The sequence below is a fragment of the Podarcis tiliguerta genome (assembly GCF_965153285.1).
Source record: "Podarcis tiliguerta genome assembly, chromosome: 4".
Classification (NCBI taxonomy): Eukaryota; Metazoa; Chordata; class Lepidosauria; order Squamata; family Lacertidae; genus Podarcis; species Podarcis tiliguerta.
In genome coordinates, this window is record NC_139537.1 from 39,351,362 (window position 1) to 39,373,451 (window position 22,090).

Genomic DNA, 22,090 nt, shown 5'->3' on the forward strand with positions numbered 1-22,090 from the left:
GAAATCTGTGTGTTGGATGTTTGCAGGAGACTGCATGGCTCTGTCGGTAGAACATGAGACTCTTAAGCACAGGGTTGTGGGTTCGAGCCCCACGTTTGGCAAAACATTCCCACATTGCAGGGGGCTGGACTAGATGACGCTTGTGGTCCCTTCCAACTCTACAGTTCTATGATTCAATGAAAAAAACTCATCTCGAATCACCCCTTTTATTTCTGCGTTTAATTCTAGCTGGCTTCACATTTTGAATATTGTTTAAAAATTCATATTATATTTCATAATAACATAGGTTGTTCCAGTGGAAGCCAGTGCAACAAATTCCTTTAGTGCAATGGAACTTCTCCCCCTACACCCTACATAAATCTGCTTGGGAGAGTCAAGAGGGGAAAGAGGGAGATCATTCTATCGGGAAAGCAGAAATGCTTGTACTGACAAAATGATGCCCTTAGCCTGACATAGTATCCCACCCACAGTCTATTTTTGTACACCACTCAGGTATTCTTTTTCTGTACAGCAGTTTCTAAATTCTTAAATCAATAAGCAAGGGAAGCCTTGTGTAGATATGGGGAAATGGCTACACATATAGTGGTCCTATTCTGGCCTAAAGTCTAGAGCCAGGTGGTTTGTGGGCTTTGAAGGAGGACAGAGCGCGACCTACTTGAGTCCTCCACAGCAGTGTCCTATGTGAAAGCAGGGTTAACCTTGTTTTCCTGTTTAGAATCAAGAGATTCTGGTTGGCTCCTGCTAGAAGAGAGACTGAGCTTGCACGTGCAGCTTACACCATGTTGCTGCCATGAAGACTCTATGTGTGGCCAGCTCGGTTTCCTGTTTAGTATAAGAGCCAGCAGCTCTAATGCTAGAAGGAAGGTGAAGAGAGAGGCCTGTTGTACAAGGGCTGTGCATGGGACTGTGACTATGGCTATTCTCTCCTGCAATGAGAGGCAGCCCTGCAGTAGTAGAGAGAAGGATAATTGGCAGAAAAGTTTGGGGCGACCCTTGTGAATGGAAGGGTTTATATGAGAGGTCACTTGGAAGCCTTCATTGGCATCCCATGAAAGGTGGATGGTGGGAGATTCAGGAAGCAGGTACTTCTCGGCACAACACAGAGTTGAATTATGGGATTTGCAGCCCCAAGATGTACAGATGGTCACCAACTTATGAGTTTTCAAAGGTGTCTAGACAAATTACTGGAGATCATCAACAGCTACTAGTTACAATGGCGGTATTACCTCTGGCATTGGGGGCAGTATGCCTCTGAATACCTGGTATGACCCAGGTATGGTCCAGAAGAGTGTTGCGCTCAGCATAGGCCACGGAGAGAAAATAATGCTGAACTAGATGGACTCTCCGTTTCTTAATTAATCCCTTGACTGCGGAAGGATTGGGGAAAGTGTTAGCAACTTGAGTCTAGGACCAGGATTTTATGGGATGGTTTTAACATAACAGAATGTGATTCACTGAGCTCATGTTTGTTTTTGAGTCTATTTTGAAGACACAGTACTGGTCAGCCCGTTAGGAGCTCGGGACTGCAACTTACCAATGAGCTGTCATCCTTGTAAATGTCCCTATCTATATATTTCATTTCAGAGATTGTCTCATGGAACCAGAGATGAATATGCATCGCTGGGAGCGAAACAGACAGATGCTGACATTGAAGGAGGGGGGAAAGCCCAGGTACCTTCACTCATCCCATCCTGGTCCTTTTATTAAATTTAGGCCACTCTTTTCTGTGCAGAGAAAATGTCAGCCCAGCTCAGGCAGCCACTGGGACATGGCATCCCTGACCTCTCCTAAAACAGCAAAGAATCTGATGGCACTTTAATAGATTTATTATTAAGGATGGAATAAGGTTTGTGGATTACAGTCACTTCCTTAGGTGCATGAAGTGCTACTCTGAGTTACTGGGGGTGGGTGGGGGGGTGCACACGCATGTGGTTTGGTTAAGCCACTAAATTGCAATGTTTCAGCCCCATAGCCTGTGGACTGAATAGAGACAAAGGATTGTTCACACATTATATATGTCAGGATATCAGTGCTATCAACAGATGTTGATAGCCCCCTTCCCACTGCCATGTGTACATATACCAGCAACTCAGGATAACGCTTCATGCATCGTCAAATGCAGCTAGAAATTTTGTGACTAATCCAAGACTAGCATCTCTGTAAGAATCTCTGCAATGCCTTGCACATCCCCAAATAATTTTTTGATATTGTCCGCAAGAACAGTTGAAAGAACTGCTTGTTTTTTCCTCCCCTTTTCAGCACAGAAGAAAGCAAGCTCAGGACAGAGTTTACAGTGTAAGTAAAACCAAGAACTGACCATTTCAGAAAAGCATTTTGGTTTCTTGCCATATTGTCTAGAATTTTTCTAAATTGCTTTTCAGTTTTCTAAAATGACCAGCCACCTTCACATAAAACCCACCTAAAGACATCTGAAACAACACTGGGAAGTAAATTGTGCTACCATGTAGGCATCACCCTTATTAATTTATCTCTTTTTGCACACATATGACAATTTGCCAGTGTATTTGTTTGACTGTTTGTGAGCCCATGGGTGCCAAATACCTCTCCCAGAAGGTGTTTCAAGACCCAGATTGTTTTCATGCTGTTAATAAACCCCTAAAGCAGTCTGCTTTGGTTTACAAAAACTGATATTCCTGTTGCATTTTAGCCTCACTCTGCTGGAGACCACTTTTTCTTTCTTTTTAATGTTTTCTGCACCTGCATGCAAACTTTTTTTACATGTGTGCATGTCTATTCCTATGCCATTTCAGCAGCATGCTACGTTTGTGATCTGTTTTCCTCTGCTGCAGCAAACAGCTGCCATGAAATAGCTTATTTCCTTTCCTTGTGAGGTGTGTAAACGAACCTCTCTCTGCCTCCTCCCAGCTAGGTTTATCTTCTATATTCCTACTCCTTGTTTCTATCTAGCTGCTGCATCCCTCCCTTAGTGTAACTTGAGGGAGAGAAGAAAAACTATTGCTGGAATTGCTGCTTCTCAGGCATTGAGGTGCTACTGCGGTATCAGCAATTGGTTCCAAAGTCACGAGCACTGAACTTTAGGAAAGCAAAGCATAAGGCTCCATGTAATCACTTTTCAAATGAATTGTATGCCATTAATGACAGGTAGAATGTGCAATTGAACAGACTGTATGGCAGGCATGGGAAAACCATTGGCCCTTCATATCATGTTGGACTCCAACTCCCATTAGCCCCAGCAAACATGGCCAATGGCCAGGGATGTTGGGGGCAGAAGTTCAGCAACATCTGGAGGGCCAGAGTTTTCCCCAACCTGCTCTGTGGTGTAGTATTCCCCAGCACCTGCCCCAGTTGTGGTAGTGCAAGTTTGTTGTACAGGAGGAAGTGCTGTTGACTACAGCAATCTGCTGTGTACCCTGTCACAAGGCTTCCTGCCCTTTCCTTATGCAACTAGTAGCCCACCAAGGGATGCTCAATTAGTGCAACATTGAAATCCTCCCATGTCTGTAGTATGGGAGTAGCAGGGACCTATTTGACATGGGGGGAAATTACCAAATAAAGAGTAAGTGCTCACCTGCAGGGTCTCCCCATCTGGCCTGCAGCATCCCCCCTTCTGCAAGTAGACTTGAAAGGAGTTTTTTTACTGTACTCAACAAGTGGTTTCTTTCAAGTCTAACTGCAATGTGAAGGAAGAAACATTGCCTTAGTCTGGACCACCAATCACATCTCCTCTCCCATGAATGAACACAAGGAAAGTATTGTTTTGTTATATCTATATAGCAAGGATAGGGAACCTGTAGGTGGCTCTCTAGCTGATGCTAGACTACAATGTTTATCGTCCCTGACCACTGGACATTGCTTGCTGGGGTTGATGTGAGCTGGAAGAACATCTGGAGGGAGAGTCCATGGTTTCTTATCTCTGACAAAGAGGAGTGGTATGACAGAAAACAGTACTTTAATTTTATTCGTGCTGACACTATTTTCTGATCTTCCATGGCCAGGCTCTACAGCGGGATAAGATGGCTGAAGCATACAGCGAAATTGGAAAGAAAGGAGAGGTAAGTGACACTTCTTGCCAATTTGGCTCTACACATAAGGTGCCAAGGTGGCTTCAGGCACTACTCTGCCTGCTTTTTCCCTACCCTTTATTTAAAGCAGTACTGTCAAGCAAAACAGAAGTTATAGTATCCTCCTCACCCTTTTGATATTGTTTGAATGACACTTCTGTGCTTTATAATTTTTATTTATTACTGATTAAGGGGCAGTTGAGTCAGATTGTGCAGCACCTTCTTAAAAGACCAATCAGAAGCAAGCCTCCCACTTCCCCCAGTTAAATTGAGCCAAGTGTGAGTGTAATTATTTGCATGGGCAAAAAGATTTTGGCAGGGAGATTTTGTATTGATGCTGGGCTTCTTTTTTTCAGAGACGACGTGGCAAAGGCAGTGAAACAGTTTATCAGGTAAGGCACAGCAATAGCAAGCCTATCTCCCTACAAACTTCAGGGTCACAATCCTATGGAAGCAAGCTGCACAAAAACAGCTCACACAGGAATCTTGTTTGCCTTTGCTTTAAATAGTTTCTGGCATACATGCACCCTGTCAATTTGGATCACCTATCTACAATGGGAGAACAGAGCACGTGCCCTGTTCCTCACTTTGAGCCACCTAAGAGAATATTTTTGCTTGCCCAGAGGTGTTAATGCAGTCTGTGAAGGAACAAGTACAGAGGCGCTTCTAAGGGCAGTATACAACTCTGCTTCCTCCAACAAACAATGGACCACTCACATTCTTCTCCTAAGCAGGACTTTTGCCTTGCTATGAGTATCAGCCTGTCACCTTTATTTACTCTGGATAGAAAGCCAGAGTTGTTGGACTTATTTTTAGCAGGGGCATATGGACTTAGTACTTCTGATTTATAACTTTGAGTCATCTCATCTTTCTTTATCAGGGTCTCAGCAAAGCAACGAAGGATACATACGATGTCCTTCAAATGCAGCCCCTACCACCTCCTTACTAGCTACAGTTGAGTCTAGCAAGAGAAGAACTATTTCCATGGTGAGCGGGAATCTTGATGACCATTCTCAAGATGATCTGTTCAGAAATCTGTTGCCTTCTACAACAAATGCCACTTTTACATGAGCATAAAAACCAAAGCTCCTTTTTAAAACTAATTTCAAGTTGTAGCTTTCAAAGTGTACATAGCTATAGAGCTTGGGCACCATGTTGTTGCTCAGTTAAAATTTAAGACCAGTTGTTGCGAAGGCTATTTCAAAGTCATTTTCTTTTCTGGAGAAAGATGTTTTTTGAAGCTAAATGTGCATTAAAAACGATGTTTCGTTCCAAAACATCAGATAATTCTGAGCACCAACAGGTTAACTGCCCCCCCCCCCTTGTTATAGGTTTGGGTTTTTATTTATAAATAGCAATTGGGGTTTGGGGGAGGAGATATACAGTGTATCACCATTGCCCTGAAGGACCTTTTTAAACACTCTTTTGCCAAGATACAAAAACATGCACCACCATTGACTGAGTGCAGTAGGGCATTCTTTTGAGTAAACATGCACTGCTAAAGGGATTTAAGATGAAAATTGACTTATGCTGCATGAGAAGTATGGGCAGGCACAGACAGTATGTTCCCATAGTTAAGAGAATAGAAGTAGGTTCTTCTTCCATAGGACATATATATGGTTGGTTGAAATGAGTAATACATTACCTCCTGTTTTAAATGTAGATGCTTCAAATTCCTGTTAAGACAGAATCCTGATCAAACTTGTCAGGTGCTGCTGTCCTGGTTAAGTGAGCTTAATACCAGTGGAGCAAGGGGGGAATTAGCTGGGGAGCCTGTTTACACAAAGGAATATAGCCAGTGGATTTACTCCGTAGTGTGTTTAGAGTTGTAGCCTTAGGACGTGGGAAGTCACAGCTGCCTGTTATGCTTTTTCCCCAGGCAAATGCCTATTGTGAGAATTTTATACCTTGAATCTATTTCCCTTACCTAGTTTCACAGAGGAGTTTTATTCCTTCTGCCCATTTTATCAGACTGGTTGATCCAAAAAGGGTTCACATACATCTCTATCAGCAAAATGGAAGTGAGAGTCTGCTTGTCAGGACTCATACTGGACTAAGGCTGCATACACCCACTTCCCGAACTCAGGGGCTGTAGTTTATTCCTTACAGAGCAATTCCCAGCACCCTTAAACTACAGATCCTAGGATTCTTGGGCTGGATTTAGGTTTGATGAGGCAATTGTATGTCCAGCTGTCCTTTGTCAACAACAAATTGTCGCTCTTTTTTGTGTTGAATATATGCTATATGGTAATTTATGGACCTAACAGGTATCTAAAGCCATTTGCACATAACAAAATATGTATTTTATCAAAGTAATTGTTAAACATCTTCTCAATTGGATTTCAGTTCATCTTATATATTGGAAATATACATCCAGTTTTTTCCTTTAAATTTTTTGGAGGCCTCCAAGAGAGTAGGGCCCCAAGCTATATAGCTCTTTTTAGCTTATATGTAAATCAGGCACTGGGCAGAGGTGGTTAAATGTATGGGGTGTGCACAGCCTAAATCTGATCTTTCAAAAATACACTTCTGGAGCTTTAAATCTATAAATTAAGTTGAAAAGAACAAAGAAAATGCTTTTCTATCTAAAGAACTGAAACCATGTGTTCTGTGTATTTTTAAATAAAAGCTTCTTAAATATACCTGCTTTTCCCTCTTCTGGTCTTATTCTGGATTCGTTTGAACTTCATAGCGCCATGTTGCAGTGGAAAGTAAAAGGGGAAAAAGAGCTTAATGAAAAGGAGCAACAAGTCCTACAAAACCGTAAGATTTAAAGCTAAACAAGGGTGCACAGATCTCACATCACTGACTTTTAGGACAGTTTAGAAGGGCAGCAATATCTATTGTAGGACCAAACTAGTAGTATGCATGACACATGCGCCTGTAGCAATAAACAAATTATCTTGTCAAGGACACAAATGTAGAGAATACTAAATAATGTGCATTACGATGTTGAGCTAGTTAGACAACCTGCACATGGTGGTTACTTAACTGAAAGAATTTAACATATCCTGTTCAACATGGAAGCAGTAAGTTACTAGTAGTGTAAGCTTTTAAAATAAATCTGGCATATTTATTTTCTGCAGAATAACAGAACTGAGAGGCTTACCTGTTTCTGCTGTCCAATTATGTGAGTCTTCTAACCTGAGATGTCTTGTAATTTGTAGTTGGGAGAAAATGAGGAGGAACATCCTTCAGCTCCGGATTGTCAGGTTTAAAACAACAGAAATACAAGGTTCTGCCATTTCTTTTCAGCCATTTCCTTTCACTTGTTCAAAAACCACAAACCAGTGCATGCATGTTAAAACACTTGGAAAAATGGTTTAATGATGTTTACAACAGAAATGAACTGTACAGTTACAGTAAGTTTTATATATATAAAAATTACAGCAGACAAATGCATCTACACAAAATCTACCATTTTCATCCTGATTCACTATAATCTACACAGTCTCTCTCAATGCCCACAGCCACCTGTAGGCAGCCACTAGGGGAAAAATAGAAGGTATATTTAAAGAGACAGCATCCTTTTCATCTCCATTTTGGAGACACACACAGTTTCAAATTAGGGCCTTACAGTTCTCAAATTTAAAGTTAGGCAAGAATGCATTGTATCTTAATATATTTATCACAGTTAGATACAAAGTGTTCATGTAAATTAAGCTGTACAATTGACCACATTAGCAGGCCTGAGGAAGAAATAAGCCAACTTGATGGTTGACGACAGGAAAGCTCTGTAATCAACACAAATCTCTCTTTTTTGCCATAGGAAGAGCTCAGGATTTTATAAATCAATTTCCACAAACCATAGCTTTCTTGGCAAGATGCCTCCCCCCCCCACTATAAAAACAAAAAGCATAAATTCCTAGCATAGTAATATCCGTGCTTTTAGTTATTCAATTGCTACACTTTGAGTCTTGCCTCACCTTTCAAAATTAAAGGACAATGTTTTCAGGGAACTGGACCTTTATGGGAGGGCAAAAGTACAATCTCACTGTTATAAGCATGCTGTCTCTTTAAGGAATAAAGATCTCCCTGTAGGGAATGGCAATCAGAGAAAATGCAATCTAAATCGACAATCTGGTGGAAATCACAGATTATGTACACTTTTTCTCAATTATGAACACCTAGGCAGTGAAAACTGTTGTGTTAATACATACATTGACACACCCAAAACATACAAAAATACTATTATTTCAAACTACTAAGAATAAGACAATTCAGTTATCTCCATGCTATGACTTTAAGAGCATTACACTGAAACAAACAAGAATTTAAACGACATTTTTAATATCCCAGAAATATACCAAAATATACATCTAAGCTTTGGAATTACTGAGGTTAGACTAATGCAAGTGCTGGGTAATTGTACTTAATACACAAGTCTAAGGTTCTGCAGGAAAGAAATTATCTTTGGTATCTGCATCAGGCTAATATTATTAACATTTGGATTTTGCTTTGGGATAGAGCTTGTATGACCCTAGAACCAAACACCCCCTAATCAACTGAGATTTAAAAGATCCATGTAAAAAGTTCCTTCATTGGCAACCCCCCCTCCCCCAAAGTTTAAAAAGTCATAGGCATCTACCTACCTAGCACAAAAGGTTGAGAAATACAATGCATAGTTGCACAGTGGTGCTGCAAAAATAATTAAAGAACAAAAAAAGAAGTGGGGGGGGGGGAGAGAGAAAGAAAAACAAAACATCTTTTTTCAGAGATTTTGCACAACAGGACAGCCTCTTCCAAGCAGTGGCGGGGGGGGGGGGGGGGAGAGCTCAGAAGTGCACCTCAGCGTGTATTAATATCACCCAGCTCCCAAAGGGTTAAAAGCACCCACCAGAGCCGCCAGTCATGCACCAATGTCTTCAGCTTCACAACCAATCTGTGGAGTCCATCACTTTCCCCCACTGAACTCTCCCTCCCAATGGCTGTGCGCCTTTGGATTTGTGGAGGTCAAACAGAACCTGGTCCCCCAAGCAAGTTAGCACAGGATGGGACCGAGCCATCTTAAGAGATATGATTGGTGCTGAAGACGCCCCTTTTGTCTTTGGTTTGTTTGTTTGTCTGTTTTGAGTTTATACAATCATTAGGAAATCTTTGGTTTTGGCTGGAAATTTCTAAAAGAACAAAACAAAACAAAGAAACCGCCCCCCTCGGCATATAGCACTGCACCGTGACCTGGAAAAGCTTCTCTTTCCAAAGGGTGGGGAAACTACATTCAAAGTAAAATGGCAGAAGGGACAGGGATGCAGCTTCTGGTTAGCCTAGAGGCGGGGGGGACGGGGAGGAACAAGATTGTCAAATAATAAACGAAGGAAATTAAATATGGGAGGAGCATGAGAGAAACAAAATTAAAAAGTAGCGAGCAATATGCATGCAGCACTTGGCTGAGAGGAGCCGTCAGGGCCCTGCCGTGACCCTGCAGTACATTATAGCCCTGACATCTCACCAGGGGGGAGGGAGAAGGCAGCATGGAGGTTTCATGCACGGATTGGGAGTGGAGATGGATATTCACAGACTACGAGAGGACCCCTGGTAACCAAAAGAAATAGAAGATTGCAATTTGCCCTCAGTTTGCAGTAGCTTTTAAGCAGCGACATTCAGAGGCTTTAGGGGGGTCACCCCCCAGGTCACAGGATGCTATAAGCCAGAGTTCCACGTTAATCAAGGGAGGGAGGGCAGTCTTGGCAACTCTGTAGGGTTTGGAGAAAGTTAAAGCAAGTTACTCAGTTATGAGTTAGAAATGAGGTATACGACAGCTCCCGTACCTGTGGCGGATAAACACCCGACACTTACTCACACCTAGCCTTAGACACTACCACAGAAGAAGGAAATGGAACAGCGACACGGTGGGACCAGGGGAGGGCAAAACGGCCGGAGTCCCGTGATGCTCTCAAATGCACTTGCACCTGATCTCTTATCTCCTGGATTTTAGAGAAAAGCCTATATCTTCCTCCAGGGAGGTTCAAATAAATGGAAGTAACTTACCAATCAGTATATGGGTATCTGCTGTGGCTTCTTCCTCAAATTCAAATACAGAAACTGGATCGAAAATGCCAATGTGCTAACATGGATTAGATGGGACAAATGACAGTCCCCCCCCCCCCAGCCCTGACAAAAGGTGTTTGTTCCAAGGCTGCTGGCCAGGGTGGGTGGCTTGCATTGTGCAAATATTAATTTGACACAGATCTGTACTCCTTAATATTTACCATTTTTCCTGTAGTACTCTTGCCAGAAACATTCACCATTTACACTTATAGCCCCCTGGTGGGTTAAAGACATTTCTGCTAGAAATACTTCAGGAAGGCTTTTATTTTGATGGGTTCTACATTGTAAAAAGTAAAGAGAGAATTTTTGGTGAGAACAAAGATCAGAGTTTTAGAAATGTTTGGGGAAAGAGCCGACAACAAACTATTAAACCCATATTTTCGCCTGAGTGAGGTAAAGAGAAATAAGGCAGAAGAGGGGAGACGTTCCAACCTTCCTCATAGTACTAAGGATCTTTCTCTCATGATCCCATCTCCCAACTGGTTGTTTCATTTCCTTCCTCAGATTTGTTTTCGTTTAAAGCACACCTTGTTTTCCACATCTTTTGTTCCAAGTGCTCTTATCTTTGAGAAGTCATTTTCCATTTCCCTATTACCTACTTATAAATCTACCTAGCTCTTAGAAAAGTCACACAATATTAATACCACTTTACATAATGTCAGAACAATAAGTCTATTAGTAAAGCTTTCCAGGGAAGTTCTGCAACCCAGCTGATTTCCAGAGGAAGAATAGCTGGACAACTAATATATATGTTTACCTTCTCCCTTGCTTCACACATGAACACGCCAGGCCTGACTGATGCAATTCATCAAGCCAACAGCATGTAATGTGACAATGCCCAAAGCTATTCCGGGGAGGAAAGAAAGACGTCTCCAAGGTTTTCCACTATGAAAACCCACAGGACTTCTGAAATGATGTGAAACAGAGGACAATGCAGTTTTGATATTTAAGAGGACAGTGCAGTTTTGATATTTTAAGAATAAAACCAAGTTTTCCCTACATCCAACAGTTGCTTGTGATCTTGGGTGTTGTACTGAATAGAACTTGCCTCCAGTATGTCCTCAGAAAAAGTATCCAAACCAACCCTGTGCATTAAGAAGGTAGGAAAACCAGCACATGAGGAGATCCTCCAAGTCAAGAGTCATCAAACCAAACCTCAAAGATCACACAATTTTTTGCCGAAGACATCCTGAAAACAGCAGAGCTGCCAAAAACTAAGCAGTATACCTTTGGTTCCTATCAAAACATTGGAAATTCTCCCCCTCCAGCTGAAGCTCAGGTTTTCCTCTCCCACCCCCGGAAATAAACTTCCCAACACAAACACATACTCTGTATTTTTCTGCAATCAGAGAAAGGAGATGCTTCAGAGTCAGGATGGAAGCAGATGAAGTCTCCCAAGAATGCCATCCAAAATCTGAACCATGTCCCTGTGAGAGAAAAATGACTCAACCTTCCATAAAAAGAAACCCACATCCAATATATCCTCTTTTCTCCTGAAGTCTGCCTCATAGAATCTTATCTCTTTCAGGTACTCTCTACTTCGGTACTAGGAGCAGGTTAGCATTTAGTTTGGTTTCTCTTCTGCTATTTTTGGTCTAGACAGGATTAGCATTGCTATTAGAAAATTAAATTAATTACCACATACTACATTCAATAACAAGACAAGCAGGGATAAAAAGAACTGTTTCACTTTGTTCTCCCAAATATCCTCCTCCTTTTCCAAATGTAAAAGTCTTGGCCCAGCTGCAGCCCTAGTGCATCTATGTGGACTAAAATGGGTTGCTAATTCATCTCCTTGTATGCCCTCCTCCAAGCACACAAGCTTGCTCAATATTTACATTCCCACCAAGGCCCTTGGTTTGCCAATAGAAAGAAAGCAGGGAGGCAGAGGTCATGCACACCTAGAAGGACCCTGGAAGCAATACAGCAGCTCAGTTATGTCTGCTGTTATGTAGCGTGTTGACAACGATAGCCAATGACAAAGTAGAAAAAGACGTTGCAAGCAACATTTGTCTTCTAGCACAGCTAACTCTCTCTCCTTCCCTCCCCCACCCCATACCCTATAAAGTTGTAGCCTAAATACAGAACTGCAAATACATACAGCATAAGTCAGGGTCTTCAAAACTAAACTCTACAGCTAGAATTACTTCCATTATTTATAAAGTTTCTCTCTCCCGATTTTCCATTCTGCAAATGATACTAAAGCTATGCTGAGGTATTTTTTTTATTAAAAAAAAGGTGCCAGAAAGCCAGCTGCTACCAAAAAGCATTGTTCCTACAACCCTGTAACAATGCCTGCTTACAGAAAGAGAGACAAGAAGGGGTGGAACGAGACTCCCAAGTTATGTCAGAGGAGAAGCCTTCATTTTGCTCCTTAGGGTCAAAAACATTTGGCTTGCTTCATGCCAACATTCAGCCCAACTACATGTATACCGCATGTTTGGACAAAGGTCAGTAAAGGTCATAGCAGTAAAGCAATGTCAGGCAGTGTGACTACGACCTTTCTTTCTCTCGAGAATAAAGCTAATTTAATTCCAGTGTGACTCAAGAGTCACTTCACACACTGTAATTTGCCTTCACAGATAATGTCTGTGCATAAAATAGCAACAGGCACTGCACATTATGATGCAATTTCCTAAAAGGATGCTATATCTGTATGTAGGAAAGTGAAATGTGTGGAACAGACCTCTTATCATCCTGCATATTATTCCAGGAGGATTAAAGACTAATGTGATCTGTTGATAGTGAGGCTGAACTCAACATTGCAAAACCGATTCAGAAATGTATTAGGGCTAGGCTGTAGCAACTAATCAATGCTAGATCCAATATATCTCAAGTTTTCTTTCACAATCTATATAGATGTCTGTATTAAGAATTTTAAACTTTTGGAAGTCTCCCTAGAAAAGTGGAAATGAAATATAGGTTTCATTTTTCCATTGACTATTAATCAAATGCCTTTTGATTAAATTTGTGTACTCTGAAAACATTTTGGGCACACAGCAAAAAGACAGAGAGGACTGGCATGGCTGGGCATATGTCCAAGGCCCTCTACTGCCAAGAGTCTCCTTGTTCTGCTCCAGTGATAAGGGAGATTTACTGAGGGACCGAGGAGGGTGGAGGAACCCATGGAAGATCTCTTGCTCAAGGGCCCTTCCCAACATGAAGCCAACACTGGGGAGGGTGAATGTTTACGAATTGGAAAGTACGCCATCCCACAACACTCACAAAAGTAAGAAGACTGTGGGTAAATTGGCACTAGTTCCCGGTGCATTCCTTTTTTTCTGAAGCTGTTCATACAGGGCATGGACTTTGGCATCAAAGTCCATTCAAGAAGCTCAGGGATCTCAGCCAACTTTTATCACTTAAGCCAATAGAAAGCTCCCTACTGGCAAGTTCGACTTGGCCTAATAACTGGATGGAGCAAGAACTTTGCAGGTGAATGTCTTAAAAGAGTGTATTGCTTAAAAAACATTAGATTGTAACTTTGTAAAAAAATTGGCTAACGAGTCCTGAGAAGTTTTGGTTAGAGATGAATAACCATAATCAGCCAGCCAGATTCTCCTTTGGTAGTGTTTTATCTATAATGGTTTATACCTATATACATTTATGAACCTCTACAACCCTTTCAGAATTCATCTTCTAAAAAGTGCATGTAGGCACATACAGATCGAGCATAAACATACTCCTAATGTCAGAGAGAAAGGATTACATGTTCAAAGCAGAAGAGAGACTTCTACGTGGGATGTTGTTTTTTTAAAAAGGTCATTAACAGCACGAATATGATGAAATGATGCATCTGCCTAAATGTGCACTTCCATTACAAGAAATTATGTTACTGAAAAATATAGCCATCGATAAGATATTGTTAAATAATTCTACGTAACAAAAGTGTCATCTGAAAGGTTAATAAAGGAACTTGTATGGTAAATATAGCTGCTACACTTGTGTGGCTCCAAAAGCAACAAGGCCATAGCAAAAGCTTTAATTATACCAAACACTAATCAAGTCAGTTAGTGGATTTTGCATCCTTGTGATGCTAACTGCCCCTGCAGCTCAAACCCCAAGCATAACTGTATGGCCCCACAGTGGAACCAGTGCAAGATTACATTTAAATTGGGGGAAATGTTCATAAAGCAAGACTTGAGTGATATTTTCCCACAACTTATCACTTACAAGAATGAATGAATGAATGAATCTATGTGTTATCTGTTCAGTGCTCACAGTTCCTATGTAATATTTGATGCAAATATGTTCATTTTGAATGTGGTCTCACAAAGTTCCTACTAGATCCTGAACATAAATAAATCCCCATGCAAAAATCACATGAACCCTCCTCCTCAGGTGCCAAACACTGCATCAGAGCCAGTCTTTGCTTAGGCTGCAGTATAGCCCAACATCCACTAACTGAAATAAGCCATCAGTGTAGTAGCAAATAAAATACAGGCTTTATCTTGTAATGGGCAGCCTACATTCTTCCAAGGTTTTTAGAACAGCAATTAGAAAGACAGTTAAAGCATGATATTACCAACCTAACCCCACATAATATACAACTGAAATAGGGAAGGGAAGGAGATAAGGCAACAATGGACTCTTAAGCCTGGTTTCTGGCACCGGAAATTCAGCAATAAGTACTTGTGTTCTTCCTTTATAACTTCAATCAATAACATCTTTGGTTGAACTTATCCAGTAAAAATGTCTTAGATGACAATCAACATAAAACTAAACTTAACCTATCAGGTATTTTCCTTGGCAATTGAAGCTTAGGAGTTATTTTTAAAATATAGCATGGATTCACCATTCACAACTGCTTTTTCATCACAGGACACCCAGGCGACCCATTTTTATAACATCACGTTTGTAGCTTTTCCTAGCCGTGTTTATACACAGGCTCAGGCATCAGGGTTCTGGTAACTCACATAAATATGTCACTGTAAAGCAACTTTGTAATGTTTCTGAGCAGGTACAGACTTAGTGCAGAGCAGGTTGTAGGACTGCAATTTCCCTACCCTCTTTCTGTCAGCCTTAAACACGGTTAATGTCTGTGCTGGCACTCACCTGAGCCATGGTTAACATGAACGCAGGGATCCTGCAGCCCACCTTCCTTAGTCAGGGTTAAGATATTGGGAGTATTACATCTGATCCAACTCTATACATCAGGGGAAGTGACATTAAATGACCACTGTCCATTCACATTCACGTGGCATGCATATTTAGGTGGCAGGTGGGAAAAACAGCAAAAACTTTTCAGATCCCCCCTTTTATGAGAAATTGTCTCCATCTCATTTCTGTCATATGTTGTAATCCACTGCACTGGTACTCCTGAGTGCCCTGGGCTAATGACAATTCCTACATTAGGCATGCTTGCTTATCTCCAAGGTAAACTAATTCATGGCCCAGACATCTTACTGCCGGTGCTACTGGGGCAGCATGCAGGAAAAGTGATCTCTGCTGCTCTGGCACTACAAATGGTCATAATAAGGTGACCCAAAGAGCCAATAACTCCACCCTACCTTATATAACCATTGTCTCAGCCTTTGCTCTTCAGTCTTAGCAATCTATCACTCAAGTGAAGGTTGAGATGCTAGACTGTCTGGAAGACTTGCTTGGACCTGCAGAATTATTGGTTAACCTCCCATCTACCAACCCTGACGCAGATATATGGAGCAGTTATACATTCTCAAGATGGCAAAATAATGTAGAGATATAGGGTGGTACTCAACTAATTTTTATGCAGAGTAGACGCACTGAAATTAAGGACAACGACTACATTAGGTCCATTAATTTCAATGGGCCTACTCTGGGTAAAGCATAGTTGAGTATCACACATAGTTTACATTTATAACACTTCATAAGCACAAACCTTACAAAGGAAGCGGTCTATTATATCTACACACACTGCAAAGTAAGGGCACATTCAGACATTACTCATACGTGTGAGCCTCATACATGGGAATATGTAATGTGCAAATTGGTATATATGGGCAGATTCAAAAAGGTGTGGAAGAACAACTTTACTTTGAAATTATGAACCTTGCGAGTTTGTCCATCAGTATGATAAGCTATGTATTCAGCTGGAAGAACAACTCTCCTACAACAGAAAGTGTCCACACTGGCCCTAAGTGCACACAACTTAGGGTAACTTGAATAGATGTTTTAACTCATCTGCCAATGGTTTGTCTGCTCACTATATCCCCATTTTTCACACCTTTCAAGGAAGTAGTATTTGCACCCAATAAGGTTCTGGCACTCTGGCTTCTCTAAAATCAATAGAAACATTCCAACTCATCTGAAAGGGACACGGACTGAACTCTGCCATTTTCATAAGTAACCTTCAACTGTGGAAACTGCAGGTATGAGGATTAACCTACTCCTTTCCTTTTTGGTAATAAAAGGTGTACTGAAATCTCTCAAGTTTGCAAGCAAACGTTTCAGACGTTGGCCTATGAAACAGATCTGAAACTGTGTGAAATGAAATGACAGCCTAATAACCCATGACTGAAAAAATGAAAATAAAATCAACAATCTCTAGAACACTGGAATGCTGGACTAATTTGTTCAACTAATGCAGTAATGGAAGAATGGTTAGTACTGGATATTAGGGACACAGGTATCACACATTGTTTTGGATTACAGGAATTGCACTTGGTAGTGACCAGAAAATTTTCACTATACCAGAACGTTCATTACTTTTGTGATTATCCTTGTAGCTTTGTGGTAAGAGAAATGTATTATAACTGTGAGGTTCCAGGGCAGATTCTCCAATTATCTGGATCTGATTTTCTGTTGAAGTGTGTATTGCAGAAGCTGATTATCCATCTCTCTAGAACAGCCTTTCTTCCAGAACAGCTAGGACTGATGGGAATGGTACTCTGGAGGGCACCACGTTGGGGCTGGCTGCTCTAGAATGGGAAGAGGTGTGTGTTTGTGTTTGTGTTTGTGTGTGTGTTTGTGTGTGTTAATATGACCATGTGAAATATATAGCCAAGATCAACACAAAATAGTGACAGCTATTCAGACCCTGGTATCTCTGTGCTGCTGCAAACAAGCATCAATGCATTAGGTATGAGCGATATGAGGAATGGAATATGTAAAGTAGGATGAATACAATTCAACCAAAGCATTTTAGCTGCATGTTTTTAGCTTCCAGTTTCTTTCACCAGAACCTGCTGTAAAATCTGCTAGTAGTGTGGCAGTGGCATGAATCTAAGAGAAATAAAGATTAAAGGTGCTCACACCAACAATATGTGAATACTGTGAATACTACTGTGAATACTACAGCAAGATTTTTATGGCCATCATCTGAGCTACATTAGTGTTCCAGATTCATCATGTCCTCTAACTGCAAACAGTGAACCCAAGAAGAGGCAGCCAGTCAACTGAATAAACAGCTTCTCTTAATCCTCGAGAGTTTTGGGGCGATTTACAGGGCTGTGTTCTCTTTATATTTTGTACATAAATATGAAGGGCTTATTTCCTCCTTGATGTTTGAAATTCATAGCTAAATAAATGCCACAGTTCAGAAGTCATCACCATCTCCTCTATTAAAATATATACGTATGGATGTGTGTGTGTGCCAAAAAACACAAATCTGATTTCAATGGACAAAAAAAATAAAATAAAAAATCCATGGGATTGATATTTCCTTTGGTAGAAACTAGTCAACACTATGGCCTTGAGACCAACATAGTGGGTACCTGTCTCTCCTCTGCCATCCTTTCATACATTTGACTGCTCCAAGCTGTTGCTATGGGCCACTTAAAACCTTAACACACAGTATTATTCATAGCCCTATATTTTTAAACTGAGACTGAAATCATGGAGACAGTCACACCACAGTATATAGATTGAGCCAAACTGCTAAGGAGGATGTGGGAACAGTTGAATTAGTAACCATCTGCCATTGCCATTCTATTTACACACCAAACCACGGAAATTAGATAATAATCAAGTTGAGATTTTGTCTGCCCCAAGGATATATAAAAGACCACCCCCACCCCCCCAAAAAGGTTAAAACAAGCAGCAATTTTTATATAAAATAAAAAATGAAAAGAAATTGTCAGTAGCATCTATCACCTCTCTGCATCTGAACTGCACTTATACAAACTAGTCCATTAGTACAGCAGCTTGCTAGAAATTGACTTTGGTTCAAGCTTAGTTTTAAAAAAATAAAACATTAAAAAAAATCAAACACACATAAGACGGTGGACGGACATTTGCTCACTTCCCTGCTTACAGTTCACAAGTTTTTAAAGTTTTAGGAAGAATTCATTATTTTTAAATAGCTTGTGAAACAGGAAGTTGGAAATTCAGAGACGAACAGAGAGCAAACAGCATGGCGGTATGCGGGAAGAGACAAAGATTTCTGCTAGTTGAGCATTAATGCCAGCTCTCTGAATTGGGATCAGCAGCCAGAGAAGGAAGTGAGAAGAAAGTTACTGCCATCATGATATCAGGTGATAAAGGATATCGGGTGATGAGAGGTTAAATAATTACCTTTGGCATGAAATGCAATATAATTACATGAGTGTTAGAACTCCCCTTCTCCCCAGGCTTAGTGAAAAGAAAAACTGGGCAGCTCCTCCTTCTTGAAGATATTTTTCAATTCACCTTAAAAAGAGATTGGAGAGTTCCAAGTACATTGCAGTCATCCAATCTCTTCTCAGCAAAAAAATATTTAGATTCAGACCAGCATAACATTTAAGTTCATCTTTGTCTCTTCAGTCTCTCTCTCATCCATTGTCAGCAGCTGTTTGCGCATACCATTTGTTACGTTGCTTGGAAACATTTCCCCCTCGCTAGTAGAGGTGTTTATTACTGCCATAAATGATCTAGCTAGCAGCAGCATCACCCAGAAATAGCATGAAATATTGCAAGACGCATGCAACATGCCGGTGTTCACCAGAAAGACAACACTCTCCACGGCACGCTGGTCAGCATTCCGAGAATTCCTTACCAACTTTTTCCAGAGCAGTGAACAGTGTCAAAGAACATTACAAACTATTTAGAATGGAGCACGCTCTGCTGTGTTGGCATAAAACAGTACTTGTTCACATGACCTAGTTTACTTCTGGAATAGAAATGTTTTAAGTTGAAAACATTTTCAGTACAATCATATTGGAGACACTGGAAAAAGTAAGTTCTTAGAGATGAACCAATGCAGCGTTCAGAAATCCTATGCCAAACAGCTGGTAGGAAGGTTCAACGAATGCATATGAATTATCACCAATACAGGCAGCCTCCTGAGAAAGTAAATAACAGAAATATTCCCAGTTGTAAAGTGGCCATTTCCATGCAATTATGAGACAAGACAGTGGCCAGCACAGATGCTGAAGACAGAACCTATGGGCCAAATCCTTCCTCCCTTGGCATAAACAGGAGCCAAAGACGTGCAAATGAGAGCTAGATTTGGCCCAAGTGTGCTGAGCAAACAGCTGTCCAATCAGAACGCCCATCTCACAAGCATGGACTATCTTTGCACATTACCCTCTGTATGTTCACTTAGCCGCCAACACTTCTGAGAGAATCCCGAAAAACATACCGCCAGGGAAAAGGAAACTAAAGAACATTCGCAATTCGCATGCTTCCCTCTCTTTGCTCCTCCCTCTGTGTGGCATGGGAGCTCACTGAAACTGTTCCAGGAGCAGACAAATGTGTCCGAACTATATATATATATATATTTATAAAAATAATAATAATAATCATAAAGAGATACATCAGTAATACAGGCCTGCCTAAATTGTACCAGTTAAGAAAGGAACCCCCAACACGATTGATAAGATTATAAACACCTTGTATGACATTATGGCCTGTACAACAGACCAATAAATGATAATTAAAAAAAGATATTTAGATCAAAAAGAAAGAAGAAATCCCATTCCTACGTTTGAGTTGATAACCCACCTTAACTTGTCATTGATACTGCTGGAAATGATAAGTAGTCCTTTTTTGTTTTATACATTTTTGGTTAGAAAGTTCTCCAGTCAATGAAGCAATCCTGAAAAGACAGTGTTTATTATAAAATTAGGCAAATGTTTGTCCCAGTTTTAAATCCTTCTTCTTGGTTTTTTTTTTTTTCCTTTTGTATTTTTCCTTCTCTCCCTTGTCCCCAGCAACACGGTGAGAGGAAACCAATCACATTTTGCAGTTTGTAAACCCAGCTGGCAGCCCATCTCACTGCAGAGTAAAATAGGCTATGGGTAAGCACAGCTCAGTCCAACTCACTGCGCCTTGGAGGCAGTAGTAGTGGTGGAGGCAGCCCCGCTGGCCGAGGCCACGGTGAAGAGAGAGTTCTGGATAGACTCTGCTGAGGTGGAGGTGGCATGAAGGCTGGCAACTGGTCCAGAGGCCCCTGCGGAGGCTGCAGCTGCAGAGACCAAGCTAACTGGGTTGCTGGTGAGCAGTGAAAGGTTCTGAGGGTTCAGGAACAGAGGGGCAGTGACGATGTTCGGCGTACCTCCAGCATTGGCAAATACCAAGTTCCCAGTTGCATCCAGTGATGTTATTGGAAGAGAGCCACCAGATGCAAGAGCTAGAGAGGGGCAGAAGAAAATGTCAGCATTCGCAGCCCCACACATCAGCAGCACTGAAGTTTTTCTTCTGATTACCAATGGATGCTAACACACACACACAAACAAACACACACACCCTCCAAAAATAGTAAACGAAGCATCTCAACATCAGGAGGAAAAGCTGGAGTGGATTTAGAGTGACTGAGGGTTGAGAACTGACCATTTTATTACCCAGATAAATACACTATTTTCACCACTGAGGAAAAAGCAGGTGCCGTGAAGACCCATTAAAGCAGGGATGGCGAACCTCAGGCCCAGGGCCCAAATGCAGTTCTTGGGGCCTTTCTACGTGTCCCTTGGGGCTCTCTTCCCTGGCCACATCCTGTCCCTGTGCCATGCCCCTCCCCACAGGCTACATCCCTCACCAGCCCTGCTCTACACCCTTCTGGAGTGCTTTTGCCTAGCTGAAATTCATCCTTCAACTGCAAACATGCCTCTTTCGTTTGCCTGGTTGCAGAGATGCGATGGCTAAGTGTGTGCACCTACTGAAACCTTTGAACTTTCCACACTCTGCACAAAGGCAAAAGTCACATCCATTGTTATGCCCACTTTTGCCTCTGGCCTCACCCGCCAGTGGCATGTGGGCCTCACAAGGCTCCTTGAGGGAATGAGGCCCTGGGGCTGAAAAACTTCCCCAAACCCTGCATTAAAGTATTATAAAGGCTCATGCATAAAGATATATGAAGTCACCTTTCAACCACCTGAAGAATGCTTAAGCCATTGTGCATTATTCACCTTCTGTGCTCTGATAATTAATTCATGGAGTACCTGTTCACTTTGAAGAATCATTTCATATTAAGAGTAGATCAGTTTACAGCCTGGCTTTTTTGTTGACTTGCAAAGCCTGACCAGTCGCTAGCTTGGTTTGGTGGAGGGAAATATATGCAAACAAATTAAGTGCTTGATTATGAATATTAATAAAAGGAATTTTTGTACACCGAGAACATTTGCACATATATGTACTTTTCTTTCGTAAAAAGAGCTACATATTGCTATGAATAAAATGTACTTGTTTGTTTATGACTGTGCAGGCAACAATGTCTTAGATGGACTACATTGTTGCAGAATTGACACAGCATTGGATTTTCAAAAAATGCACTGGGGTGGAATTTTATCCCCAAGGACTAGGTTAGGATTTAATAGTCTGTTTTTCTGGACTCAGCATGGCACTGGAATTGTGTTGGCTGCCTCTCTGAACGATCACCTCCTATAAAGTGATAAGAGGCAATAGCAATCATGCAGTTGATGCTTCAGGTTTCTTACCAATGTATCAGGAACTCACAAGTGTTTGAGTGACAGCCTTCAACTGTGTCGCATTCATTCCTGAAAGAAGGTCTGAGAGGATCCTGATGTATAAAGGTGGATCATTTCCCTGGAGGCTTCTAAGTGAAAATCCTCACAAGGGTGTTTTCATATACTGATTTTACTCAG

General features: G+C 41.2%; 2 protein-coding genes across 12 annotated transcripts in view; one reads left to right on the forward strand and one right to left on the reverse strand.

Moving 5' to 3' along the window:
* Window positions 1-6,685, forward strand: part of CD247 (CD247 molecule) — a 41,366-nt gene extending 34,681 nt beyond the window's left edge. The window contains exons 4-8 of the mRNA XM_083439313.1: window positions 1,585-1,671; window positions 2,260-2,295; window positions 3,978-4,034; window positions 4,400-4,435; window positions 4,924-6,685. Of these exons, the coding sequence (XP_083295439.1) occupies window positions 1,585-1,671; window positions 2,260-2,295; window positions 3,978-4,034; window positions 4,400-4,435; window positions 4,924-4,992 (285 nt within the window). The 3' untranslated portion in view covers window positions 4,993-6,685. The remainder of the gene's footprint in view (window positions 1-1,584; window positions 1,672-2,259; window positions 2,296-3,977; window positions 4,035-4,399; window positions 4,436-4,923) is intronic.
* A 653-nt stretch (window positions 6,686-7,338) lies between these two features.
* POU2F1 (POU class 2 homeobox 1) overlaps window positions 7,339-22,090 on the reverse strand; it is a 99,452-nt gene continuing 84,700 nt past the window's right edge. For all 11 annotated transcript variants that reach the window (XM_083439236.1, XM_083439244.1, XM_083439245.1 and 8 more), the window contains one exon: window positions 7,339-20,619. In XM_083439236.1, coding sequence (XP_083295362.1) covers window positions 20,309-20,619 — 311 coding nt within the window. In that variant the 3' untranslated portion in view covers window positions 7,339-20,308. The remainder of the gene's footprint in view (window positions 20,620-22,090) is intronic.